The following is an 18,986-nucleotide window of genomic DNA, read 5'->3' as shown; positions in this document are numbered from 1 at the left end:
ATAACCTCACTATATAACACTTGACTGAACTTGAGAAGTCGGGGGAAGTATAAACTATTTTATCAATATGAAAGCAAAGTTAGAGAGGCGGTTCCCACGATCAGTGGGAGCTGCCTGGGAATAGTGAGCAGGTAGAGCGGGCTTAGACCCGCTCTCCCCGCACATGAGCAGACAGTCTGCTCTGGGTGGTCGGACCGGCTGCCCACACGACTGCCGGCTCCGTCACGGAGCCGGCTGGGGAGTTTGGGGGCCACGCGGACACCAGAAGCTCCAGCATGCCCTGCACCCTGAGCCTTTTGGAAGGGCGGTATTAAAGTTTTAATAAATAATAATAATAATAATAATAATAATGTAGTGAGGTAGTGAGGCACTACCTTGGCGTGATTGTGGGGCTTGTGTGCTCTGATGAAGGTGAGAGCTATGCCAGAGGTCCAACCATACTGGACAGGTCTCACCAGAGGAGCCAGACAAAGAGTGCCTCTCCCATCAACAATATGGTGAGACGTAACTTTAATAAATCTATACCGGATCGGTCGTCGCCCGGGTCAACAAGGACTGCACCAGATGCTATAGTCCCTGGACATCTGGTGGCAAATGGGCAACAGGACTCAGGATCTTCAGTTGAGCAACCAGGGCTGGAGACAGCAAAGTTACTGGAAGAAACATCGCTTAACCAAAAATAAAATAAAATACAAAAAATACAAAAAATGCCAACAAGGAAATAATGATCTGCTATTACAAGTCTAGTCCAACTAGAAGAGGTTATTTAAAAAGAATGTACCAAATTTGGAAAGAGAAGCATCCAGATACAGAAATCACAGAACAAAGTCTAGCAGACCAGAGAAGATTCATAATAAGAAATAAAGTATTCACAGGAACTGAGCTGGAAGAACTGCATAGAGCAACACAGGCTCAAGATATGGAAGAAGAATTATCACCAATTGAAGAAGTTATTCAGGCGCAGGTGGAGGAGGTGTTGGAAATCGAGGATGCCACTGTTGCTGAACTGTTTCAAAATCAAAACCAGGCAACCTCCCCTTTGCCTTCACCTCAAAAACCCAAATGCCGTTTAACAAAAAAGCAACAAGAACTAAAGCAAAAAATAACTGAGCACATGAACCAAACAACCACCAGGATTCGACTTCCACCTCTAAAAACAGTTGCCAAAAAACAACTTGCTCAGGCATTAAAAGACGTCAATGCTGCACTTGCAGAAATAACAACCAAGAATTTGCAAGAAACAAACCAACTAATGTACAGTGCAGCAGCAATAACACAAGAGCTCGGATATAAGATCAGTGGACCTGTAAAAAAAGAAAGCAGTACATCACCTAAATGGAAGATTTGATTAGAAAATAAAATCTCCAGGCTTACATCAGATGCTAGTAAATTGAAAGATATGAAAGACAAGAAGCTGAAGAATGAAAACACCAAACAGTATCTAATCCAAAAATACCACCTAGATTCAAGGAAAATTAGAGAAGTCCTGGAAATAATAAAGCAGCAAATAACAGCAGTGTCAAAGAAGATTAGCAGATATGAAGCCAGAATTACACAACACAGGCAGAATCTCCAATTCCAGTCGAATTAGAGACGTTTCTACCAAAGCATAGAAGGAGAAACTGCAAGAAACGTAGAAACACCAAAGAAAGAAGAAACAGTGCAATTCTGGGGAAAATTATGGGACAATCCAATAGATTATAATAAAAAAGCAGGCTGGATGAAAGAGGTCAAAAAATGTAACCAAGAAATGCAAGATCTAATAATAACACCAGGATTAATAAGTGAAAGAGCAAAGAAAATTAAAAATTGGACTGCGCCAGGAGACGATGAACTGCATGGCTTTTGGCTTAAACACCTAACAAGCCTTCATAAACAACTATCAAAACAGTTCAATCACATTATGAAAGGCGGTGATATTGAACAATGGCTAACAACTGGGAAAACTCATCTCATCATGAAAGACCCAGCAAAAGGTGCAGTTCCAAGTAATTATAGACTGATAACCTGCCTGCCAACCATGTTCAAATTATTAACTGGAATATTGTAATAGCAGATGAAGTGATGCAACACTTATTAACTAACAAACAGCTTCCAGTTGAACAGAAAGGAAATTGCCTGAACACCAGAGGCACAAAAGACCAGCTGCTGATTGACAAAATGATTTTAGAAAACTGCAAGAGAAGAAAAACAAATCTAAGTGTTGCATGGATTGACTACAAGAAAGCCTTCGATTCATTGCCTCACACATGGATACTAAAATGTTTAGAAACAACTGGTGTCAGCAAAAACATTCAGATATTTATAAAAAAAGCAATGAACCACTTTCACGAATACTAAACAAAACAGGCCTCAGATACCAAACATCTAAAACATCCAGTAAAATCAACCATCTGCTGTACATGGACGATCTGAAGTTGTATGGAAAGTCCCAGTCAGAAATCGAATCACTGCTAAACACTGTCTGCGTATTCAGTAGCAATATAGCAATGGAGTTTGGACTAGACAAGTGTGCTGCATTAATAATGAAAAGAGGAAAAATAACAAAAACAGAAGGAATAGAACTGCCCAATGGAAGCAAGATCAAGAACCTGGAAGAGAAAGAATGTTACAAATACTTGGGCATTCTCCAGGCTGATAACATCGCACACACTGAAGTTAAAAGAAAAATTGGAAGTGAATACATCAGGAGAGTTAGAAAAATCCTCAAGTCCAAACTCAATGGGGGGAACACCATACAAGCCATAAACACCTGGGCTATACCTGTTATCAGATACACTGCAGGAATAATAGACTGGACCCAGGCAGAGCTAGAGACGCTAGATCGTAAGACCAGGAAAATCATGACCATCAATCATGCTCTGCACCCCCGCAGTGATGTCGATAGGCTATACCTCCCTCGCAGCTCAGGTGGAAGAGGAATGCTGCAAGTCCATCAAACAGTAGAGGAGGAGAAAAGAGGCCTTGAAGAATATATAAAGGACAGTGAAGAAGATGCACTTCGAATGGTCAAGAATGCGAAACTATTCAACACCAATGAAACAAAGCAGGCCTACAAGAAAGAACAAGTCAAGAACCAAGCAGAAAAATGGAGAAATAAGCCCCTGCATGGTCAATATTTGCACAATATAAGTGGAAAATCAGACATCACCAAGACCTGGCAATGGCTTAAGAATGGCAACTTGAAGAAAGAAACAGAGGGTTTAATACTGGCTGCACAAGAACAGGCACTAAGAACAAATGCAATAAGAGCAAAAGTCGAAAAGTCAACAACTAACAGCAAGTGCCGCCCTTGTAAAGAAGCAGATGAAACCGTGGACCACCTAATCAGCTGTTGTAAGAAGATTGCACAGACTGACTACAAACAAAGGCATGACAAGGTAGCAGGGATGATACACTGGAACATCTGCAAAAAGTACAAGCTACCTGTAGCCAAAGATTGGTGGGACCATAAAAATGAAACGGTTGTCAAAAATGAAGATGCAAAAATATTATGGGACTTCCGACTACAGACAGACATCTGCCACACAACACACCAGATATAACTGTAGTCGAGAAGAAAGAAAAACAAGTTAAAATAATCGACATAGCAATACCAGGGGATAGCAGAATAGAAGAAAAAGAAATAGAAAAAAATCACAAACTACAAAGATCTACAAATTGAAATTGAAAGGTTGTGGCAGAAAAAGACCAAAATAATCCCAGTGGTAATTGGCGCCCTAGGTGGAATTCCAAAACAACTTGAAGAGCACCTCAACACCATCGAGGCCACAGAAATCACCATCAACCAGCAACTTTACTGGGAACAGCGTATATTCTGCGACAATATCTATAATAACAGCAACAACATTGATAATAAAATTCAGCCATCCCAGGTGCTTGGGAAGGACTTGATGTCTGGATAAAACAAACCAGTCAATAACACCTGCCTGACTGTGAAAGCAGCAGCAGCAGCAGCAGCAACAACAACATGCCTTTGAAATGAAATGTGGCATCTTGGCATAAAGGCTACCCCTATCCACACCATGTACTTTGGACCCTATTCCTGAACAAAAGGGGATCCGATTTGTTCCTTCTAGGAATAGGCAAATTGGTGCTTAGCTGCCTCACTTTATTGCGTTTGATCTAAGATCGTAAATAAACAACAACCTATTGCATGATGGGAAGAGAAGGTTCATCAGAAAAGATCAGCAGAGGGTCAGCGACTAGAGGTGCTGCCCCTCCTTGTGATGTGCCTGGAAATCTTCTGTTGCAACCACCTATCCAACACTTACGCAGGTCTAAATATGGAGTAATGGCTGAACCCAAACGCTTCAACCCTGGCCTCTGCTTCACCCTATGGGAGTAGAAGAAATGAACCATTAGGTGAGTAGACATGAACACATCCTTTCTCTCTCTCTTATTTATTACACACACACAGATACACACCCCAGCAGAGACACAACAGAACAAACCATGCTTTTCTCAGTCATGAACATGGCTTCTAACTTTCCTGAACGTGTGTGCTCCCTCCTCTTCCACTTGTGCACAAGAGGAATCAAGGTTTACTGAACAGTGGCTTGTCTGATCCCAGAGTTGTCGAACTGTGGTCTACAGGTCACGATTAAAGTAGGACATGAAACCGAGATTCAGCTCTAGTTTCACATCCTGGCTTAATCAGTTAAACCAGAACTCCAAGTTGAGATGAGCCATGACCATTGTGGCTGGAGATGATGGGAGTTGTAGTCCAGCATGATCTGGGGACCCAAGTTTGAGAACAGTTGGTCTACAGCACAGACTTGTGAACATTCCAGACATCTACAGCTCTCAAAGCCTGAATGTTCCAGAGCCAACTGACAAAGGCAGGATGCATTTACAGCAGCCAATGGGCTTTTAAAGAAACGGAGCACCAGAATTCCTGCCTAATATGAGTTGCGCTGGTGAGGAGGGGTTTGTACAGGTAATTGGCTAGTAGGCTGGACAGGGTGGTGGACTAGGTTTAGCCCTGACATTCACTCTCTGAAGTAATGTCAAATACTGAAAGCAACAAATAAAGCAATATTTAATGAAAAAACAACAACATTATTTAAGAAACCTACAAGCACCTGAACTACATGTGATAAATGCTAAACTTTAATCTTTTGTTGGTTTTTCTATGGCCAAGGCCTAAATCACCTACAAGGAAAGAATATAAGGTTTCTTCATTTGATATTGGGAAATAGTGGAGACACAATGGAAGTATTACTAGTTCCTGGACTGAATATCCTCTATATATGGGAATAGTGGAAAGATCTTAGCTGAGAGAAATAAAAGAGGGATTTCTTCACAATTGCAATCTGTTCTAAGCTTCTTTGAGTATTATTTGATTAAAAAGCAGAGTATAAATCTTCTAAATACATATAGGAATGATTACTTTATTACAGTCATTCCTTGCCAACCTCAAGGGTTCTGTTCCTGGAAACCCTCGCAGTTGGCGAATTTGCAGTAGATGAAACATAGACTTGAATGGGGAACAGGGGGTTAGGGGAACCATGATCAGGAAAGTACCTAAAAATAAAGGGAAAAAAATAGAAAAGCCACCCCCTTATTCCAGAAAATGACCCCCTGACCCTCGCAAATGACTCCTGACCCCCCAAATCACCCCTGACCCCCAGATATCCTCCCCCAATGGTCAAATTTTTGAAAAAAGGCACCAAACTGAGGATACTCAGGTCGTGGTTGGCAAGGGTGGTGACAATTTCCCAATCACAAATACTTAAACCTGTCATTGGGAAACCCACAATTGACGAGGAACAGCATTACATTTAGGTTTGGTGGATAATACTTGTAAAGGAGAGGGCTCCTGGCTTCTGTGAAGGAGCAGCTGTGTATGGTGTGTATGGCAGTGCGAGAGGTAGATAAAGGGTTTTTTACTGCCCAGTGTGGCTGCCAGGGCCGCCACTCAGCCCCTGGAGCAGCCCATATCCCAAGCACATGAAGTACTGTTTTGTTTACCAAGCAATGTGGAGGCTGGAATTAAGCCACCGCCACGTGGGTGGCTTGGTAAATGAGGCAGAATGATGCACGCTTTGGATATGGGCTGCACCAGAGTGGGTGGGGGGCAGGTGGCACTGCTGGCAGTTGCACTGGGCAGTAAAGACCCTTTATCTACCTCTCTCTCCCTGTCCCCTCCGGCTGCTCATTCGGCTCTGAACCAGTTTGTCTGAACCAGGCTTCGTTCGATTTGGCCTGCAATCGAGCTGCTGAACTGGCTCGTTCTGAACCAAACCAGTTTGTTGCCAAACCGTTCGTACACACCTCTAGCACACATATAATATACACTAAACCAAATGTGTAGCGGGGGGAAGTTCTGATGACACCACCATGCATCCAAGAGATGCCCCTTGCTAAGGCAAGCCCTCCAACTGCAAGTATCCCTTTCTATTCTGGCAACGACATTCACTTCATTCCTCTTCCCAATTACTCAAAAACACTACACAGACTTGATGTGACCTTTACTTGTTTCTCTCTTCTGCCAACAGTTCAGATGAGGAAGGTGGATCCACTAGCATCTTAACATGTTGTTAAGATGCAAACTTTGGGTATATAAAGACAGAATGGGGAGCAGCACAGGAAGCAGATGTTCCTCCTGTCCATCTGACCTTGGAATCCATAGACTTGAGAGGCTTAGCCACCAGACGCACCTTAACCCGGAGCAAGAAGAAAATGCTGGAGCTATCTGCACCCTTGCCTGACAGAAGAACAAAGTGGCGGCAGCCACCCGTTTTAGCTAGCTGTGCTGAATGCTCAACGTAGTCACGGTCGACACGCACAAGTCCATCCTGGGATGTATGTAAAAAAAGTGACATTTATATATCTGGATTTATTCTTTCCATTCCAAGTACTCAGGGGCAATCAGAGCACATTTAAGGTGAATAACCCAAATATCCTATTGATTAGGTGGAGTAGAAGCCAAATTAACTAACTTCAGTGTTCTTCACTGTGAGGCCATGGGACCAATGGCAGCCCAAAGTTTCACACAGACCCAATAATCAATTAGTCAGGGAGCCTTGAGGTGGTGGGGGACTAGGCTCTCTGACTAATTGAACATTGGGCCTGTGTGAAACTTTGGCCCAATAAGCTTTGCATGGGACCACTGGAACCAAGGGGAAGCAACCATTCTCACCGTGCAGTGTTGTCTCTTGCAAAACACTGGGGGGCTCCTTTAAGGGAAATGGCTGCCTCTTGAGCCTCTGCACCATTTTGGAAATCATGCACAGAGTGCTGGGAAGTGTAGCTCTTCACAGCACTTTCCTCTTAGAACTCCTTCGAGAGGATTTTGTCTCCCTTAGAGGACCCTCCCAGCACTGAGAACCGTGCAGTTCTGTGTGGAGGTTAGCACAGTGAGAAATAGTTCTCAGGTTGAAGGGTTGTTGTTTTTTTGCCAGAGAGGATGGCCCCCCACTTGAAAAATAGTGAAAACAGAGGAACTACTTAGTGTGGTATAGCACTTGGACTGGGGAGCCTTGGGCTCAACTCTCCATGCAGGCATGAAAGCTCACTGGGTGACCTTGAGCCAATCAATATTTCGCAGCCTCACTGGTAACTGAGAATCAACAGTGGCCATATTTATCAGCAATAGTATTTGAGGCTTATCATGGTGGAACCTTTTAATTTTTTTGCCCCTCACCTTAAGGGGCACTCCTGTGCTCCTTTAATCCTCTTATGCATATAAATGTAAGTGCTATTGCTATTATGCAGCCTGTGTCTTTGCACATGACCTTAGTCTGCTTAGAAACAGAAATTGAAAGCCCAAAAATTTCTATGCTAAATTTGGGAGCTAAACCACACCCCTGTCTCATGTCAGATGTAAGGGGTGTGGCTAACTGCTCCTTGCGCCTGATATTAGATGCTGAAGCAGGGGGCGGGGCAAGGGGGGCTGTGGTGGTGGGCTGAGCCCAGGTAACCGCTGGTGTCCGTCCGCACCTGGAACTCCCCCCTTTTCCTCTGGTGTAGCATGTTTGTGAAGAGATTTAAATTTTTAACCATGTTATTTTAAAATGAGAATGTGACATTTTGTATATTATTGAAATATTTTTTAAACATCTGATTTCAAGAAAAAAATCTATTAAAAAAAATTTTTTTTTTTTTAAAAAGCATCAATTTAGTATCATCCCTTGCTCTCCTAAGTTCCTTGGAAGAAGCACGGTGCATTTTATTACCACTATAACTCACACTTATATTGTGCCCTTCTTCCAAGTTGCTCAAAGAAGCACACATGTTACTTCACCCACAATTTTAACCTAACAACCTAGTGAGATACTTTAGAGGGTGTGATTGGCTCAAGATGACTGACTGAATGTAATGGCTGAGTGGAGATTTGAACTAAAGTTCCTCCAGTCCTAGTTCAATACGCTAACCACTACATCACATGGGTTCTCTCTGCATATATTAGTAAATAGTTTTTGTAAAAACTAAACTTTCAAACCCTTTGCATTCATCCACTATGGACATCCCACTACCCCAGTGTCCCAAGCACCCCGACACCAACCTCATTACTCTCAGACCTGGAGAGCAGGAAAGCAGATCCCCTACCTAAACCACCTCAATGCATTCTATTATCTCCCCCTCAAAAACTAGGATGGCCCTGTTTCCTGCAGTTGCTCACCCCCCCGCCCAGTTTCTCCACCATCCTTGGTTCCTTCCATACACCAGCCATTGTCCTGCTCTCTGGTTAGGCCAGGTTCCTCACCGTTCCAGCTTTGCCTCTGGTTGTCCCCAGGCAGCAGAACCCGACATCGTGGCCTTGGAAGGCAGCAGCAGATTCATCCAATTTCTCAAAGTCGACCACCTCTTGGACCTGGGACGTGGGCCACAAAAGATCCCAGAACAAGAAAGCAACAGTTAAAGACTCCAGTGAAGGAATGCAGCCTCCAACAAAACAGCTACATACATAGTTCATGTCTTTGCTAGTGTTTCTTCTCTGCCTCCAGAGAGTATTCAGGGCACTAGGCTTTCTGGGACACATGCCCTCTGACCAACTCAAAGACTTAACAGAACTACATACTTGGGAGGCAACCTGCAATCACTTAGTGATGATGGAAATGCACCTTCTAGGCAGCACTGTTCTGAGTAAACATGTGCCTCACAACTCTCTGGCACCCCAGGTTCAGGTGAAGTCCATTGTTTCCCAAACCAGTGTGAATGAGTTTCTATTTGGCTCTCTTCTTTGGAGGCCTGAGGATTGTCCCCCGCTGCCTCAAGTAAGCTCCTCTTAGGTCTTTAACTGGGTAAGTTCTTACTTCCTGAAGAACCCTAGAAGTGCCTTCCTTGACTCTGAAGACCTCTGAGTTGTGCTTTAAAAGTTTATATAAGGACTCTTCCCTCCCTGACACTGGCCACCTCAGTTCCACAATCAGCCACCACACAACATTTTGTATGTGTTCATAATGAAATGGAAAAGTTATTTATAGGAAGAAGGAATTTGTGTGTGTGTGTGAGTAAATTATACAAATGATACAAGGGAGAAACTGGCAGAGTGACAAACAAAATCACAAATATTTAGGCCACTATTATTAGTAATAGAGAGGAGCAATATCTCCCAGAAATCCAGCATCTGGAAAGTAGATGTGTGTCTTTCACTATCCCATCACCTGCCTAGCTGGGATTATCCAAGATGAAAGACCAGTAGACAGAGACAAAAATGCCCATCTGCCCTCACATGCCCAAATCTCCTTTCTGGGGTTCGTAACAACTTTAGCTATTTCCTTGGAGCAGTTCAGCAGCAAGGCTGTCACTCCATGTTCCAAGCATGGTCGCTCATTGCCAGCTGAAACCAGACAAGCCATATCTTCGCCTTTAGAGATGCTGATGCATTAATAGGCCAATCCTATTTTTATTTGGGAGTAAGTCTGCAGTGAAGCTTATCCCCAGGGAAGCATGGATAGGACTGCCGTCAGTACAGGTTAAGATTGTTTCTTTTACTAATAGAGTTTGTGGAATATCTCCTGGCACGAAATACATCTCTAAAAGGCTCGTCAGCATACACTAGTGCAGATGAGATATTTCTTGTAGGGGTGTGCAGACTCGGTTCAGTTCGAGTCTGAACTGGACCTGAACCAGACCAGGCCAGTTTGATCCGGCACTCGCTTGAGCTCCGCCCCCATTTGGTTCGGTTTGGGGGGGTGGGATTCATGAATAATTTTTTTAAAAAATAAAAATTTAGTTACCCCCTCCGGGGGTTGCTGGTATGGCCGTGGTGGTGGTGGGGCTCTGGAGGTGCCTCCTCCCTCTTCCGGCCTCCAAAATAGCCCCCCTTGCCCGGCATACAGAGATCCATTAGGCATGTGCAGTGGCCTCCAAAATGGCTGCTGTGATGGGGCTGAAGAGCGCCCGAACTGGGCAAGGTGGACAATTTTGGAGGCTGCCGGGGGGAGGCGGTGCCCCCCGTGGCTGCACTAGCACCCCCCAGAGGGCATAAGTAACGGAAAAAAAAATACATTAAAAATTATTCATGAACACCCTTGAACAGCTGGGGGTGTTTGATCCGGCGTCAGACCTAACCGGGGATTGTTTGGTCTGTTGCAGGTCGAACCTGTTTGCATACCCCTAGTTTCTTGCTTGCTAGTGGCAATGTTAGACTGACTTCAGCTCTCTCCCTTAGTGGTGAAGGCAACTCACTCAAGCCTAAAGAGCAGCAGTCAGGTCTGCTTAAGCACAGGGCCATGTCCTATCAAATAAGATTACAGCCCTAGAAAAATACACTAAAATTGTGAGAATACACTAGGAATTTTCTTGAAATGCCCAGGAATGTGACATGTTACAAAACCCTGTCTAGTGCTTGCCACATCATTATCAGATGTTGGCTCTTTCCCCTCAGCTCAGCTGTGCTTGTGGGCCACTATAGAAAGATCCCATTCTTGAAGTGTCTGTGCCCCTGTGACTCAGGGATGGTTGAAACAATGAAGCACATCCTTTTCTACATTGTGGCACATTCGTGCCGCCCTCATCCTGTTGCTGATACAGAAGTATGCAGGGTGTACAAGCTATTTTTACACCTCTCTGTTGAGTTCGGACGCTAGGCCCGCTGCCATATACAGTGAGTCCAGGTTCTGCGTGACAGCGATTAAAATTTGTCAGTCAAGGACAGGCAGCGTGTAGCTGGGTGCCCAGCTACAAAGCTTGTGCAAATATGTAGTATTAGATTCCAATATGTTTATTACAGTTTCTTACAGCTCTTTTATAACCTCCACCGTTCCAAAATCTTATCGTTTAATAATGTTCAGTATCGGTTTTTCACCCTCTTAACCTTTAATCTCAAAAATTTTATCGTTCTTATAGCCTTTACAATTTTAACAGCCACATAATCATCAGATTACTGGAGCCCCACTGCTGTATTCTCCATGTTCTCTGTTGACTTTTATGCTTTTATGCTTGTATCCGTTTTGACCTGTGGTTTATGCTGGTCTTTGACCATAATAAAGAGTGATTGATTGATTGATTGATTGATGCTGGCTCTGCTTCCCTACCACGTTGGAGTAAAGCTGCCCTTCCAAATTCAGCTTTCGGCGGCCAATGAGTGTCACTCTGGAGAACAGCTGCTGTCGCAGGACCTCCGCTAGCAGTTCTTTCCCAGTCTCTCCTGAGGCACCCAAAATGAAACAGGTTTGATTCTTTCCCCGGAAACGCTCCCGAAGACCCTTGAGCTCTTCTGGATTGATGGTAGCCATTCCGTTAGCATGAAGCAGCAGTGCGGGTGCCACTCTGCCTGGCGTGCTGCCCCCAATGAGCCTCTGGGCAAGCTCAAAAACCTAATTCCAAACAGACAAGAAAACATTAAATTTATTTTTGTGCTCAAGGCAGGCACCTCGGTTACCCTGTTGGTAGTTATGTTGCTGACAACATCTGTGGTTGAGATATCCCATATCTCAGAGGCCAAGTCTAAAATTGGATATCCCTCATTCCCACAATTCACACTACTATTGAACAGAATGACTTCTGGATTTAAAATGGTGCTCTGCACTGCCTTTTCTGTACTTCTCCCCAGGCATCAGGCAGATTGCAACATTTTAATTACATGTTATTTCAAATGCTGTGGTGTTGTTTTTCCCTCTGAAGAGGCTCACAGAACCATTCAAAGCTCAAATCTGTTGAAACTCCACCCCACAGGAGTTTCCCATTCTAAGTAATGGCCAGTATTACCTCTTTCAGTAAATGAACAATCACATTTTCCTCTTTTGTATGGTACCTATCAAGGCCGCCTTGCCTTGCCTTGTATGCATTATCTTTTTGTATTAGTAACTTACCTTCAGGTTAGATAAGTTAGTTTTAGTCCAGTATGTTTATACAATGCCTGCTCTTTTAAGTGTTATAGCATAAGTTTCCTTTCTTGCTTAAGTATTTTGTCGTCTTCTAAGCAAGTAGCCATTCTAGGTAAGTAGCCGTAACTCATGCCGTCACCTCTCGATTGGACTATTGCAATGCGCTCTACTGGGAGTTGCTTTTGAAGACGACTTGGAGGCTTCAGCTGGCCCAAAATGCCATGGCCTGGCTGCTTATGGGCAGCAGAAAATATGGCCATGTTTCACCTTTGTTGCCGTCATTTCATTGGCTGCCAGTTCGCTTCTGGGTCCAATTCAAAGTGCTGGTTATCACCTATAAAACCCTTCAGGGTTTGACTCCTGTGTACCTTCAGGACTGCCTCTCCTGTCTGCCCTGTGAGGTCATCTCAGAGTTCCGGGCTCAGGGGAGGTATGTGGGCCCAGGGCTCGTGGGAGGGTCTTCTCTGTTGCAGCCCCCTCCTTATGGAACACCCTGCCTCCTGAGATTCATAATGCTACCTCCCTTCTGTCCTTTAAGAAGCTTTTGAAAACTTATCTATTTTGCCAGGCTTTTAGTTTTTAATGGTTTCCCCCCCTTCTTCCTCCCCTTTTTTTCTCTTGTTTTCGTTGTTGTTTTAATGTATGTAAACAACCTCAAGTCTATGGAAGTCAGGCAGTCAATTTTGGTAAATAAATAAAATAAATTATTAGAGAATTATTTACTATATTTATGTCTTAGTTTAAAAATGATATGTTAGTGATACTTTCATTATGCCCGCATCTTAGAGGACATCTCCCTCACGTCTGTGTGAGAGGAACACACAGGGGTGTAACTAGGGGAGATGGGGCCCGTGTTCACTCCTCTCCCCAGCGGCCCCTCAGAGTGAGGGAGATAATGAAGAAAATAGGGAGGGCTGGATCTGGAGGGCCCTCAGGAGTTTGGGGGACTGGGTTCTTTGAACCTATCTGCTCAATTATAGCTACAACCCTGAGACCACATGTTTGGTTACTCGAAGTGTTATGTTAGCAATATTAGCAATATAGTAGCATAAGTAGCTAGCTAGTTAGCTAGATATCTTATTAGTAATAAGTTAGCACTTTTAGTCTTGTTAAGGTGTATTTACATGCATTTACCTTAAGTACCTGAAGTTAAAAACTGCCTTTCCCTCACTGATCTACCCTTCCCTACTAACTTTCTATGCTTATTCTCTCATGACACCTATGTACCCCGCGCCCCACAACACTCCACGCCCTTAAAGCAAGAACCCCCCCCTTTGAATCTTGAACTTACCCAGTGTTTGAACCTGTTCGGAGGCCTATAAAAGGGCCCTCGAACAGATTCGTGCACATCCCTACCTCACAGTTTCCATTTTTGGACATCTCAGTTCATGAAAGCATTAACTTTTCACCTGCCTATATTTGGGCAAGACTCGCAAGTGGTCGTTTAGTATGAGCAAAGCATGGGGCAATGTACCCTGAGGTCACGATAACTGAGACTGCAGAGAGTAATCTCCAAAACCTCTCTTTGTCTCTTTCAAAGAGAAGGCAGCCAGCAAGCAGATCATTAATTCAAAGGCATACTTCAAGGGCATTAAATACTCCAGTCTGCAAGAGTGATAGCATTGCTAATACTCTCTACAGTAACCTAGATAAGAGCAGCACCTCCCAAACCCACTATCAACAGCTTAATTGGCTGTCAATGACCAGAGTGGAGGAAACTCATTAAAACCTAGGTAAAAAAAATCTCTGCACTTGAAGTGTCATCTCCGTTTCCAGATAAGCCTTAAGTCCATTTATTCAGGGACTTCTGGTTGGATTGCTAACGCGGCTGCACGCTTCCCGACAGGGGAGACCGAGGAGGAGTGATTTAAGGGGGTTTTGAGGCTTCAACCCCCCCTCCCCACGCCACCCTGGACTAAAGGGTTTGGATAAAGATAGCCCACAGTTCCCCCTGAGCCGGCTCCTTAATTTAGAACTGTGTTGAAGAATGCAGTTCTGTTTTAAGTTGAGCGGTGGGGGCTGGGTCCAATCAAGCTAACTCCTTCATTGGAAATCTTTCCGACTTAGGCCGGCTGGCATCTAATCTCTATGGTTTGGATATAATTAATTACTTAAAGTTCAAGAAGCTCACCTTTCAACGTGATTAAGGGCAATTTGCTGGATTTTCGCCTGCTTGTGCTGGAAAGACACAGAACTCAAACCGTGGCTGTAAGTTTTTCTGATTATAAATCAAGGAGGGAAACTCAATCTTCTTGCTAAATGTTTGAATTCAAGAACTGAACTGATGTTTAAAAGCTTTAAGGTTTTTTTAAAAAGTATATTAGTGGGAATAACTATTTTTTCTCTTTTCACTGCTGTTTGAGAATGTTTATGGAAGAGGCGTCTTGCTGTTTTGCTGTTTGCCATTGAATATGTCTATCACTAAATTGGCCAATTAAAGCAAGGAGGCGTTTCACACTACCGTGAGAAAATCCAGTTGCTAGTGATAAGATATATGAGCTGTGGTGTGGAACTGTTTCTATTTGGAAAATAACCACAGGCTTTTACTTTCTCTCTTGACATCAAGGACACAAAATGCAAAAAACAAACAAACAAACAAAAAACCCTCAGCAAAGTCAGATACAAACTCATTTACAGCCTAGGAAACTTTCCCTTCCAAGTCCAGGTTTGGGGGAAGCAAAAATGTCTACAGATTTGGATCAGACACTATTAGCCATGAAACAGCTACTGGAAACAAATACAACCACCCTTCAACAAGTTAGTTGTGATATGTTGCAAGTGAAGCAAAATATACAACAAATCAGACAAGATACACAAACATTAAACGATAGAACATCAAACACTGAAGAAACAGTTAAGAAATTAGCACAAGACAATAAAGAATTTAAAACAAGGGTTGATACTTTGGAGCATGATGTGGGGTCCTTAAGAGATGACAAGGAAAAATTATTAGATCAAATGGCACTGCTGGAACTCAGACAAAAAGAGAGATTTCTAAGATTTAGAGATATTCCAGAAAAAGCTGGTCAAGACATCAAAAAAGTACTTGGGGAGAAGCTTGCATCACTTTTGGGAATCCCAGGTGAAGAGATGGAGGCACAGATTGAGGTAGCTTTTCGCATAAATTCGGACTTTGCTACAAGGAATAAATTAGTTAAGGACTGTTTGGTACAATTTAGTTCAAAATCAGTCACTGAGTGGATTATGCAAGCCCATTTTGTCACAGCCCTCACTATTGAAACTCAACAGATAAAAATCTTGAAAGAAATACCATCCAGAATTCTAAGGAAACGTAAGGATTACAAATTTTTGACAGATGCTTTGAATGCTAACGGAATACGTTTCAGGTGGGAAATACCTGAGGGAGTTTCTTTCTTTTACTGTCATGCCCTTGAGCTCCGACAGCGAGGAGGAAGGGGAGGCTGGCAGTTTTTCGGCTGAGTCAGGAGTGTCTGAGGGGAAGAGCCCGGCTGTCAGCATTCCTGAGACAGCTGTGATAGATCCAGCTGATGGTTTAGAACAGGCACAGCAGCCTGAATCAGCAGAAAGTGTGAGAGACCAATCAGAGGAAGAATTAGGCATTGAAACACCGTTGACACCACAACAACGCAGGCGTTCTAAACGCAGGACGCAATTAGAAGCTGTTAGGAGGAGCAAACGCCTATCGCTGAGGGCTGACAAGCCGTAAATTCCTACCAGCTGGGAGCTCTCGGCTTGCTCCATAAATTACAGCACCAGACTCCTACTCATTGCTGAGATTCAACGCACGTCATTCAGTCAGCAGCGTCCAGCCATGCTGTGAACCTCCCTGGCTGTGGGCCAGACCTTGACATTTACAAGGGCAAGAAGAATAGATTCACTGAGCCCCTCAAAGCGCAAGAATTTTGGCGAAAATACAAAAAAAATTTATCTCCTGAGCAACCAGCTCCCTCAACACATAATTCTAATTAGACCAGATGGATTACAAATCACGGGATCACAGGATTCTTTCTTGGAACATTAGTGGGTTAACTACTAAAGCAAAAAGAAATAGAGTTTTTCATTTTCTTAAAAAATAAAATTTGGACATTGTGTGTTTACAGGAGACACACATTAGAAAGCAAGATAGAAAATTTTTGGTTAACAAGGCTCTAGGACAAGAATTTGTTTTCTCAGATAAGAAAAAAAAAGGGGTAGTATTTTATGTTAAACAACAATTCGAACCCAAGTTGATTGTTAAAGATGAAGAAGGTAGGCTACTAGCCTTGGAGATTTTAATTTCTGGAATTAAAACGGTGATAATTGGAATTTATGCTCCTAATGAAAAGAAAGTTGAATTTTATAATTATTTGGAACAGAGGATGGCTGAGTTATCGAATGTTAATTTGATTATATTGGGAGACTTTAATGGTGTTGTCTCTACATCTTTGGATAGAAAATCTGATATATCTGAAAGGAATCTACAAGGTAAACTCCCTAAAGCATTTTTTGATTTAGCAGAACACATGGATCTTTACGATTTGTGGAGAATTAAAAATTCAAATGCAAAATAATATACTTACTTCTCTGAAAGATATCAATCTCACTCAAGGATAGATATGGTTTGGACATCTAAATCTATCATGCCATGTATGAAAAGAATGGATATTTTACCTAGGACTTTTTCGGATCACAATCCAATTTATTTTACATGGAAGAAGAAAGGAATGGCTTCATTTCGTTGGAGATTGAATGAGTACCTATTGAAAAAATCAGATGTTGTGGAGAAAGCTAAAAAGAAGTTAAAGGATTACTTTGAATTGAATTTAAATCAAGGAATGGACAATAAAATAATCTGGGATGCACGTAAAGCGGTTATGAGAGGTTTCTTTATACAGCAAAATGCATATTTTAAAAAGCAAAGAGGATTGAAAAAAGAGACATTACTGATGCAGATTTCCAAAAAGGAAAGAGAATTATTATGGGCTAAAGATAAGAAGACGATCACTCAAGCCACCAAAATGTTACAACAACTCTCTATGTTAGTAGCAAATGAAGTTGAATGGAATTTAAAGTATGCTAAGCAAAGGTCATTTGAGTTCGCAAATAAACCAGGCAAGTTGTTGGCTTGGAAAATTAGATCGGAGAAAAAAAATAATTACATATCTAAAATACTTACAAAAAACGGGCTTTCTTATGATGGTAAGGAAATAAGAGGAGAATTCTTTAAATATTACTCAGAATTACATAAAGGTAAAATAGTAGAAGATACAAAAATTGAGCAATTTCTTAGGACCAAAAATATTCCAAAACTCTCTAAGGAACATATAGAAACTATGAATGCTCCAATAACAACAATGGAAATAACAGAAGCAATAAAACAAAGCAAGGCTAATGAGGCCCCAGGACCTGATGGATTGTCAGCTTTGTACTACAAATCATTTAAAGATCAGATTTCACAGCCTTTGCAATGGACTATGAATGACATTTTGCAAAAACGGATTATGCCGGACTCCTGGAAGTATGCAAATATTGCTGTAATTCCAAAACCGGACCAAGATTTAATGCAGGTTAAAAATTACAGACCAATCTCACTCTTAAATAATGATTACAAACTTTTTGCCGCCATTTTGGCAAGAAGAATGAAGGTTATATTAAGATTTTTTATTCATGAGGATCAAGCTGGCTTCTTGCCAAAGAGACAATTGAGAGATAATGTGAGAACAGTTTTGACTGTATTGGAGTATTATGAAAAACATAATGATAAACAGATGGCGATGATTTTTTTGGATGCAGAGAAAGCTTTTGATAATGTTTCTTGGCAGTTTATGTGGAGACTATTAGATGTAATGGCCGTTGGTAATAATTTTATTAGGGCAATTAAGACAATTTACTCGGAGCAATATGCTAAGATTATTGTAAATGGGGAACTATCAGACGATTGTAAAATACAAAAGGGGACTAGACAAGGATGTCCACTTTCTCCATTGCTTTTTATATTAGTCCTAGAAGTGCTTTGTAGAAGTATTAGAGAAGATGATCAACTACAAGACCCTAAAATTGGGAAGCAAGACTATAAACTAAGAACTTTTGCGGATGATGTTGTGTTCTTTCTGGAAAATCCAGTGGATAAGATTGGAAGACTCTTGGAAAAAATGCAACAATTTGGCCAATTGGCTGGATTTTACATAAATAAGGCTAAAATGAAGGTTTTGACTAAAAATATGGATCAGAAATCAAAGGACAGATTTTCTGAAATAAGTGAGTTGAAAGTGGAGAAGAAAATTAAATATCTGGGGGTCTGGCTGACAAATAACAATTCTTTGTTGTTCTCAAATAATTATGTTAAAATATGGAATACAGTGAAAATTGCATGCAAATCACTACATACATGCAAATCACTATTCCTCACCAGGTCATGGAGTGCCGCCTCTTGCTCCAGCAGGTACTGAGAAGTGGAGTTGCACCAGTTCTCTACATCCCGAGGGATGTGGTTTCAAGGCAGGTCAAGCTCACACTGCCACTCACAGAGCATGCACCTGCCCTTCTCACTCTAATGGAAATAGGCTGCGATCTTGCAGCACTTCTCCACAACTTCTCCACAGCCATGGCAGCAGCAGCACCTGTTGGTGGTCCACCCTGTTCTCTGGATGCCCTGGCCTCTGTGAGGCCAAGGTATTCTGACACCACTAGGTGCAGAGTGTAGGCCATACAGCGTATGGACATACACGTAGCTGGTATACTGACTTC

The 18,986-nt window shown here is 42.4% G+C and overlaps 1 protein-coding gene across 1 annotated transcript in view; it reads right to left on the bottom strand.

Moving 5' to 3' along the window:
• The window catches only part of LOC128348212 (oxidoreductase HTATIP2-like), a 43,004-nt gene that overhangs the window by 10,188 nt on the left and 13,830 nt on the right, over positions 1-18,986 (bottom strand). The window contains exons 2-5 of the mRNA XM_053303944.1: positions 11,487-11,768; positions 8,711-8,818; positions 6,663-6,800; positions 4,275-4,336 (exon numbers count right to left, since the gene is read on the bottom strand). Coding sequence (XP_053159919.1) covers positions 4,275-4,336; positions 6,663-6,800; positions 8,711-8,818; positions 11,487-11,768 — 590 coding nt within the window. The remainder of the gene's footprint in view (positions 1-4,274; positions 4,337-6,662; positions 6,801-8,710; positions 8,819-11,486; positions 11,769-18,986) is intronic.

The sequence above is a fragment of the Hemicordylus capensis genome, chromosome 2 (assembly GCF_027244095.1).
Source record: "Hemicordylus capensis ecotype Gifberg chromosome 2, rHemCap1.1.pri, whole genome shotgun sequence".
NCBI lineage: Eukaryota > Metazoa > Chordata > Lepidosauria > Squamata > Cordylidae > Hemicordylus > Hemicordylus capensis.
This window is presented reverse-complemented; position numbering and strand designations above follow the sequence as displayed.